Raw genomic sequence first — 10308 nt, 5'->3', positions numbered from 1 at the left:
CCTGGCCATTGTTGGCATTGCAGGTATTGGTAAGACAACTCTCGTTAGATTGCTGTACAATCATGAAATGGTCACCAAGCATTTTCGGTTGAGGATTTGGGTGAAGGTAGCAAAATATCTTAATTTTAAGGATGTAATGCAAAAAATTATTCAGCTCATAACTGATTCCCCCCCCCCCCATTGTGCTGGCCTCCATTCAGATCAGTTAAAGAATCTCCTTCAAGAAAAATTACATAATACGAAATTTTTACTGGTCTTGGACAATTTATGTGATTGTGATCATTGAGATTGGCATGAGTTGTATGAGTTATTGAGATGTGGTGGTATCATGGGAAGTAAGATCATAATGACTACACGTTACGTACAGGTTGCTACAATTGTGGGCACGGCTCCCACATATAATTTAGAGAGTCTTTCAGGTAAGGATTGCCTTGGATTGCTTTGGAAGTGGGCAGGTTGTCGTGAAAAATTGAGGGAAGAACGTGTGAACGTGAAGCTCTTAGAAATCGCAAAGGAAATTCTGAAAAAGTGCCATGGATATCCTCGTGCAGCAAAGACTTTAGGCAACAATTTGTTTATGGAGACTGATGAAAGTAAATGGTTAGAATTGAAAGAGAAACAACTATGGGAATTGGCACAAAAAAAACATAACATTTTGGTCGTGTTAAGATCGAGCTACGACACACAACCAACAGAGTTGAAACGCTGCTTCATATATTGTTCAATTTTTCCAAAAAGCTATGAAATTGAAATTGATAAATTGATCCAGTTGTGGATGGCACAGGGGCTCATTCAATCATCTGGCCTAACTGGTGAGTTGGAAGATACTGGCACTGATTATTTGAATCAATTATGTCCCATATTTTTCTTAGCAAAGACTAAAGAACAGCATGGCAATCTATCAAACACATGTAGAATGCCTGAGATCATTCATGATCTTGCAGTATATATGGCAAATGAAGAATGCTTAATTACAACAAATTATCGTTTTGGGCCGATCTCTGATAAGGTTAAGCATGTATCATTTCATGATTTTGATTGTTCAGGGGAAGAAGTCACAAAGGCATTGTTCGAACTAAAGAATCTGAGGACTGCTTTCTTTCCATTTCAAGGACCGAGAGCTAGTGACAGAGCTTTGTTAACAGATGCATCTTAAATTTCAAGTATCTATTTGTGCTTGATTTGAGTAACTCATGTTTTCAGGTATTGCCACATTCCATTGGTAATTTGAAGCATTTGAGATTTTTTGACATCAGTAGGAATGCAAATATCGAGACACTCCCTAATGCCATTTGCAAACTGTTCAATTTGCAAACTTTGAGAATCTGGTATTGTGTGAAAATTCAAAAGTTACCCAAAAACATAGGAAACTTAATCTGTCTTAGGCATTTGTACTTAACCACACAGCAAAGTTGTTTGCCATAGAGACAAATCCAACGCTTGACCTCTCTCTATTCCTTTCGGATTACAGGATGTGGAAACCTTAAATCTTTTCCTAAAGTAATGCGACTCATCTTCAAACTCAAAATAGTGACTATTGCAGCTTGTCCCAAATTGACCTCTCTGCCAAGTACCATGAAGAACCTACCCAAGTTGAGGAATCTTCAGATTAGTAATTGTCCAAATCTTGACTTGGCAAGGTGGGAGGACATTGTAGGCCTTAGAAGGCTTCAATAAATTGAAAGGTACAAAATTTTATGAGTTTGTGGCTCTCCCAGGTGACTCAATTTCGTTGTACTCAAAAGTATTGCTTGTATTTTTATTATTTCTAGCATTAACTGCTGCTTCTGATGGGCTTCTTAACATTGTCTTAGTGCATGTAATGAAAATTTCATATCAATAAGAGAACCACAAAGCGTGAAGTGACAAGTGTTCGATGGAAAACCAATAGATGAATGGCTTATCTCTAAAAGGGAGGAGGAAGGAGCTGTTTTATGCGTCAGAAGCCCTTGAACTTAGCTGCATTTAGGATTCTACTATTAATGTTGTTTTGTTGGGTATGAACTTAACTACATTTAGGATTCTGCTATTAATGTTATTTTGTTGGGTATGTTGTATATGTAATGTTCTTGTGGAATTCTTTTTTAAACATTGTGTTTCTCATTATTGTTGTTATATATCTATGGCTTTTTAGTAAATGTTCCTAATGGCTTTGAATTGTCCATCTCTGCCTCCTTAGATTAACTAGCATTACACTAATTATCGTGCTGTAACTAATATTACACATGGCATTAAAATGTAGTTAATAGCAAATTCTACCACGTCAAACCCACCAAATTTTACTGCATTTCTGTCACTTGAGGCTGACCCAGCGGGGGACAAAGAGAAGTATAGTCAGTCATATGTAGTTAATTCCTCGACTCTTCCAAGGCAAGCTTTTTCGTTATTTAATGTCTTTCTTTTACTTTTAAAGAGTGCAGCCACTTCCGGATCCAGATTCAATGATTATGGAGTGAACGACGCCAAGTCCATTATCGTTTAATGGAAAAAAAAGGAGATAGGATGGGAACTTATTAGAGTGTGGTCAAGCCCCCTCGAATGACTTCTACTATAGAAGCTTTCAACGTACACCCAGGAACAAATCTTTCACTCACTGAAAAGTGAAACCCTGTGACTAGATTCGTCGATGTGACGGGAAAAAGTGGCATTTGGATACTGATCACAAAAACCACAACGAACAGGTCTTCTACGTGAACAGAATCTGATCACAGAATTGGATACTACTCTCTTATATGGAGTAGGATCCACACATAAAGGTCGAAGTCACACATTGTTCCTCTATTCTTTAGATAGCCATCCAATCTTGAAATCCACATAATTTCCAACCTCAAAAGGCTAAATAAAAATCAAGCAAGCACTGTATATCAGATTCAGGAGCTCTATTACATTGTTACATACCTCGCAAAAACTAACGGAGATAAAACCTTTGACAAGGTAAAAAAGCTTCTAAACCCAACTTGGAGATAATTTAATATTTTATTTTTAATTGATATAATTTCAGATATATGAAATTCATCAGTTTAAGAGATTCTGAGGGCATAATGAAATATTGGGATAGGGGAAATTTCACTTTACACCCAATCTTATTTTAGCCAAAACTACAACTAAATTCGACATAGATATTGTTTGGCACGGATGCCTTGAACTAAACTAGGCTAAATTTTGACACAGATGTCTTTCTAAATATTTGATGTGAGTTAGATTAGATGTCCTTTTTTTCCATTTTCGAATGGCTTCATATTGCAATGGGAATCTCCTAATTGTTAGGAACAGCCGGCTGATTCTCCTCACTTTGATTAGTGGAATGCTAGGTTAGCTCTTAAACTACCAAGTGTCCCGTGATAGCCACCTTGCCGTAGCCACCTTTCCGAAGCATCTCTAGTGTGTCCCCCAAGAAATGGAAGTCATTATTCTACATTAACCCTTGGCCATTTGACTAAAAGGTAGTAAGACTTCAAATCTGAAGGATGAATGCTATGTGTCAAATTTGGGAGTAGCTCTCCTCAAGACTCCATTTTGTAGGAACAATCAGCCAGTGACATTCATAGACTAATGTAGACACCCCATTTTTGACCGCCCTTAAGACTTGGGCGTTACTGATGGTTTACTTGGTGGAGACAGGTGTGCAGGGGAAATGTTCAGTTTCTTCGGCAAGGAGAGAGGCAAATCCTTCAAAACACTTTGTTTAGGAGTTTGGAGTTGAAGAAGAGAGGAAAGGAGAGGAGAAAACTAATTTGGGAGAAGTTCGGCATGAATCCGGGTAGAAGCGAGTCGAGCAGCCCTCGCTGAATCGGGCTTATCTGTCTGTACGCTTGGAGTTTAGCTATGGGGCCACCACCGTCGGAAAGCTTACTTCCGGGGCTTCATTTTGCACTCAAGAATCTCCTAGAGCCAAGTCCGAGTGGGGGAGATATGATCAGTTGAAGTCGGGCATCATCCCGGTTGGATCGAATCTGCGCGGCTTCACGAAAAAGGGCATAACTTTTTACACAGGAGGCATTTTGATGCAAGGTTTGCGCCATTGGAAAGCTAACTTCCGGGGCTTCAATTTGCATACCCACCGGCCATTTTTTGACATTGGGATCATCTATCGGCAATCTATGTTGCCGACCGGCAAAATGTTATGCCGACCGGCACTTTATTTTGGCCGACGACCAAATTTTCTGGCCGGTTTGCACCATTTGCACCCTCCAAGCATGGTGCATGCCAGCTGTGCCAGCTGGGATGCACAGACCCTACTCCACGTGCATATATGTGGCCATTTTGCACCCTTTGCACACCCTTTGGCCCCTTTTCTTGCACCCTTTGCTCAAGGCTTCTTGAGGAAGCCTTGACCCCTTGTCTTGGCTTCCTCAAGAAGCCTACCAGCTGTCCAAGCTTCTCCAATAAGCCTTGAACCCCTTTGACCCCTTTCCCTTGACTTAGCTTGTAAGTTAAGTGTTTTCATTGCTTATATAAGCACTTCTCCTCCTCCTTTGTTTAGGTTGGATTTTTGGAACAAAAAACCAGAGATATATAGACATATATCTAATATACATACATACAACCCTCCATCTCTCTCCATATCTCTCTCATTCAACCATCAAACACCCTTGTTCTTGGGCCATTTCTTCATCAACTCATAGCACAAGGCATCCAACGCCCATTCCAGCAGCTTGAGGCTGTTCTCCAGAGCTTAGGAGCACCCAAACTTGGTCCAAGAGGTGCTGGTTCATTGGTCTACAAAGGTGAGTCCTCTTCTCCCCTTTTCTAGCCTATCCTTGCATCATATCTAAGCCATAGTTTCTTGCATCTTTGGGCTCCGACCCAAACTTCAAATCATCATATTTTGAGGTCCTCTTCATGTTTGATTGAGGACCTCTTGCTGTTTGAGGATAGTAGCTAGCACTTCCTTCTTTATCTCTCCTTTAGGCCCTAATCTTGCATGTTATTTTTGGCCTATGTGTAGTCTGTTTTTGGGGATGTAGTAAACTGTAGATAGGCTTATTTTGAGCCCTTATTCAACATTGAAGAAGGGCTCAACACTGTTTGGGACTTCCATGTTGTACTCCCCTTTATATCCTCTTTTTGGTCCCATTTTTGCATGCCTTGGCAGCCCCTGATGTTGCTGTTTTTGGACTTTGGTCCGAACTAAAAACAGCCATATTTTGACCCCCTTGTCATGTTTTATTAAGGGTCTTTGGCTGTTTGATGAATGTTTTGCATACTTGCTTCTTTGGCCACCTTTTGGCCCATTTCTTGCATAAGAGCTTAGCCCTATCCATGTTTGTTTTGGGGGCTTTTACAGTTCTGTAAATGTGCATATTTTGGGTCCCTCTTCAATGTTGTTGAAGGGCCCTAACCTATTTGGAGTTAGCAGCTGTGAGTTGCTTCATAATCGCATGTTTAGGGCCGTTTTTGTATGCCATTTTAGCCCCATCTTTGCTTGCTGATTGGCCATGTCATAAACTGTAAAAATGCTTGTCTCAGAGCTGTCTTGCTTCTGTCTTCATGCTCCATGTCCATATTATGCATGCTTTGTATAGCTGTAAGCCATTTCGGGTGCCTAATTTCGCATTTCGGGAGGAATTCCATGCATCGGGCGTACTTTCGCCTCATTTCGGGGCTGTTTTGCCCCTCATTTTGCTGCTGAAATCCCATTGGCATGTTTGCATATCATTTCCATGCCATTGCATTGCGTATGCCATTGCCTCGGTTTGCGTGCCCGTGTGCACGCATTTCGAGGCACTCCATTTTCATTCATCGGCCTCTTATGTGAGTGTGGCTGAGGGTCTCTCATGTTAGTATAAGTCCATGTTGCATTCTATATGCCATTTTAGCCATTGCATTGCATATGCCATTGCCTCGGTTTGCGTGCCCGTGCGCACGCATTTCGAGGCACTTCATCTTCTTCCATTGGCCACTGTTTTGGGCCTAACTAGAGCTGCCTAATTCATGTTTAAGACCATCCCTTGCTTATTTGCATGCTCACCTTGCATGTTTGTTTGTATCGGCATGTTGCATCCTTAGCTCGTATGCCTAGGTTGCATTGCATTGGCATGCATGCCTTGCCTCTTGATCATGTGATAGAGGTTGGGCTTTAGTTTGTTTGATTGGCTTGCATTTCATTTGACATGAAAGTTGCATACTTGATTCCTTGGGCCATCATGCATGGAAATGCGCGATTGGTGGTCCGAGAATCGAGGCACATGTCCCTTTGAGTCATTACAATGACAAGGGACATGGTTGGTGCATACATGCCTTGAATTGTGCTGCCATGCTTTGTCTTGCCCTCTGTTGCTGTGAGTTGCAGGTTCTGCAGGCTTTATTTGCCGACCGGCAGTGTAAGGTGCCGGCCGGCAGTCTTTTCTCTGCCGACAGCTTCAATTTTGTGCCGGTGGCAACATCTCAGTGCCGGTGGCAATTTCACCCAGCCGGTGGTGTCTCCCAGCATCCAAGGAAGCAGTCCTGAAATTTTGGCAGCCTCCAGAGGAGCACAGGAAAGAAAACAGAGGCAGCCTACGCATGGCGGCGCGCTTCCCGAGGCGGTTTACTGTTTTCTTAGAATAATTAATTTGTTAATTAATTTGTAATATTTAATTAGCTTGCGTAGTTAATTAATTTGTAATATTTATTTGGTCCCTCCGAGCGAGGGCATATTTGTAATAAGTGTGCGTGCGTGTGTGGATGTCTTCCAACCCCCACTTCTTTCTCCCTTTTATTTACCTGCTTATGATGGTAGATTAGGGCACATTTATTTTAGCATACCTTATGCTATGCATGCGTGCATTCATGCATTTGTTGACATGCATTAGGCTCGGTACATCACGCTAACTGCATTCGTACTTCAAATCAAAAAGTGAATATGTGATAATTGTGCATTTTCACATGACATGTTTAGGATAGCCGAGCCTATTCTAGCAACATTTTGTATGCGATGCATTAGACATTTAACATGGACTAGGATCATGCATATGATTACTGACTAGTTTCTGTTTTGGCACGGAGTACGATGTAAGTATTTTTGCTTTAGCATCCAGCATGCGTGTGAGTGTTGCCATGACAGTATGCTTGCCATGCGGCTAAGTGCTTACATGAGATAAACTGCTTGAATGCCTGTGGGTGGAGGTCAAATTGCTTAAATTGGGATAATGCGTTAAAACTGCGATTTTTTTTTAAGCCCACTAGATAGTGGCAAAATCATCTTTTCTAAAAGCCCACTTGAGGGTGGCAAAATCTGCATTTTAGCCTACTTGCGAGTAGCAAACCATTTTCAAAACAAACATGAAATGTTTTGTTCCAATTTGGGTGATTTGGTCTATACTTGTTTGCTGTGCGCATAACATAGTAATTCTAGGCTAATAAATGGAATAAGAACACATAAAGTTTTCAAAATCGGATATCACGGTTAGTAGAGGCCGGTCTTCGGACCGGGCGAAAGGGGGTGCTCATAGCTGACCTTCCCCGATCGTACCCAAGCTCCCGAGCCGAGACAACTCCGGTGATGACGGACATGTGGCCTTCGGCACCGAGTCAGGGTTTCCTAAATTTCCCCATTTTAAAAATATTTAGGTGGCGACTCTGTATCTGGCAAAGCAGTCCATGTTTGGCACTACTTTTTCAACAAAATCTGTTTTCTCAAACGATTTGCCAGATTTGGACTCTTTGGTTCAGATTAAGAACCGTGACACAAGTCGAGTCCGAACTGTAGCCCGAGGCCCACGCGGGCGCTGTTACAGTTTCTGGCGACTCTGCTGGGGACTTTAGAGAGCTTGACTCGAACTCGTGATATCCTGTTTTGATTTCACTTATGTGTCTCTTTGCGTTGCATGTGCATTGGTGCGCCTAGGAACACAGTGTTTGCCATCTGCCATTCCTGAACGGTTTGCCGGAGGCTTGCCTTGTCAAGGCATGTCCATAAGGCTGACCGGCTATGGGCTCTGACAGTATGGGAACACAAACCCCGGTTTTACCGGGGCACCCTTTTTGACCATTCGACCTAGTGCATATTCGGAACCATAGTGACCATTCCAAGCTAGGACAGGTTGCTTACCCGATGCTAAGTTGTTTGAAACCGCTGCGTGCGTAGTGAAACCCTAGCTCCTGACAAAATAGGACAGGGAAACCCTACCCCAACATAGGGGTGTTTTGGCTCTCTCTTACTTGCTATGTGCTTTTAAAGTGTATCTCTACAGGAATGCATATACCAGTTTGCACATTTGAGTATCAGGCCCGAGGGCGCCAGAATCAGTATTGTTGGGGATTAGTAATTGAGAATCAGTTATCTGCGGGTATCAGATTCAGTATTTTGGGAACAGTGATTTCTGGGAACAGTGATTAGCAGTAGGGTATAGTTGTTCGGCTACACCCGTGTTTGATCCGTTTTGGGCTGAAATGCTGCCTGTTTTTCCTTTCAAGGTTTAGAGAGTCGCAAAGTTGATACAGAATAGCCAGTGTCTCCCCTTTGCCGAGGCAGGACTTATGATGGCGCAAAATTCAGAAGAGACTGTGGTTATGACAGCCACATTAGGTCAAGGAATCAGTTTGCAGGGCGAGATCGATGGTGGTGCACCACATTCGCCCAGGTTGCCTGTTGCGCACCCGGTCTGGGCCTCCCAGCTATACCAGGCTCGCGAACCTACTACATTTGAACTAATGAGGATGATCGAAGATCTTCAGAGAACTGTGGCAGATCTGGCCTCCGGGACATTGGCTCCATCATCGACCACACCACATACCGGGAACCTCATGTCGAAAGACTCCCCGATGTTGGGACGGGCTGCGTTTAAGGAAAGCCAATCTCTTGACAAAGTGGAAGCGACTAGTAGGAGCAAAGTAGGGGCAGGCATTGGTCCCCATGAACACCTTCGGTGGGATATTGAGGCTTTGAAAGCTGAGGGACTGAACAAAGAGCAAGTCCTCGCAGTTGTTGCAAAAGCTGTGGATGACACTTTCGCTGCTCAAGTTGGGGGCGGTCTGAATCAAAGGGAACATCGGGAGAAGGACTGTCATACTAGAGACAATCCTGCTATCTCTAATCCTCCACTCGGAAAAGATCGGCAAACCAGGTCAGCACCTGCCAATCCCTTTGCTGGTGCGTCCAGTAAAAATCCACAAGCCTCGAAGTACCAACCCCGAGGTCGGAGGGTCTTCCATGCCCTCTATATGCCTTTATCCAAAGCTCTCCAAATTCTTGTTGGACAAGGCCATCTCAAACCCCTTGAGCCTCGGCCTCTCCCGAACCCTCTTCCGGCTACACATGATACTACCCAGTACTGAGCGTACCATCAACAAACTGGCCATACTACCAACGCCTTCTTCCGTCTACGCCATGAAGTACAGGATCTATTTGACAATGGAGTCATCCCCGCACCAGGTCCTGCAAAGTCTATCGGCACTTGATCAGTGAACTTGTAGGGGATAATGTGATGTGATCGAGGGATGAACCACCTGCGGGCAGCGCCCAATTACTCCAGATATGGTGGATGGCATGCACTATTTTGAGCATTTGTGAATGCTAGTTTTGTACATGCTGACTTGGGTATTGGGTCAGTCTTGTTGTGTTGTTTTGAGTCTGTTTTGAGTCAGTCCTTTTGTTTCAGGTCTGTCTTGTTGTATCGAGTCAGTCCTGTTTTGTTAAGAGTCGGGTGATTCCGAGGGTGTTACCTCGGACATCACTATCTTGTTTTGCGTTTGTCTTTTTGCCTTCTTTTGAGTCTGTTTCTGCCTTGGAGCCAGTTATGCCAACAGATTTGAATGAAACAGCAGCAATTTTCATACTCTTGTGTTTGCTTCTGCCGTGTGCCAGTTGTGCCAGAAGTATTGAATGGAATGACAATGCTCTTCGCCTGCCTTTTCTGTGCCTTGAAATCATTGTATCGACCTAAGTTTTTTTCAAAACTTTTTTTTGAACACTGCGGTGAAAACGAAGAGGAAGGAATTCCTCGGGATTTGCAAAATTTTGATCATTTGAGAGAAAGAGAGGCATGCTAAGCCCTTAATGATTGAAATCATGTCTGTTAATGTGAGTACTGAGAAGGATCCTGGCTTGATCCAGATTGGTCCCACACTGTCTTCAGCGCGAGCGATCTGTCGTTTTCTTAAAAACTTTCAAAAACAAAATGTTTTGCGCAGTCCTGCGAAGACCTGTGTGGAATCGCTCTTGAGATTGTGCAGCCTAGGATCGCTCTCAGCCTCGAGACTCGAACCCTCATTTTCAAACCTTGAACTTGGATGCAGAAGGTTCAACGATCAACCACAATGTGAAGCCTGTGTGGCCTGATTTGAAGCAGCCCATGAATTAGGGGCAGGGAAGTCAGACCAAGAAGA

At 43.2% G+C, this 10308-nt stretch overlaps 1 protein-coding gene across 1 annotated transcript; it reads left to right on the top strand.

Moving 5' to 3' along the window:
- Positions 1-328: 328 nt before the first annotated feature.
- Positions 329-1156, top strand: LOC145800157 (putative disease resistance protein RGA3). The gene has a single exon (XM_082889799.1). The coding sequence runs from the start codon at positions 329-331 to the stop codon at positions 1154-1156; it is 828 nt and encodes a 275-aa protein (XP_082745925.1).
- Positions 1157-10308: the final 9152 nt, after the last annotated feature.

This window comes from Camellia sinensis, chromosome 10 (assembly GCF_055761805.1).
Source record: "Camellia sinensis isolate YWXY chromosome 10, ASM5576180v1, whole genome shotgun sequence".
Taxonomy (NCBI): domain Eukaryota; kingdom Viridiplantae; phylum Streptophyta; class Magnoliopsida; order Ericales; family Theaceae; genus Camellia; species Camellia sinensis.
The sequence above is the reverse complement of the archived record's forward strand: the minus strand, read 5'-3'. Positions and strand labels throughout refer to the sequence as shown.

Coding starts and splice junctions, on each gene's coding strand:
- LOC145800157 (XM_082889799.1), top strand. CDS start 329: ATGGGAAGTAAGATCATAATGACTACACGTTACGTACAGGTTGCTACA.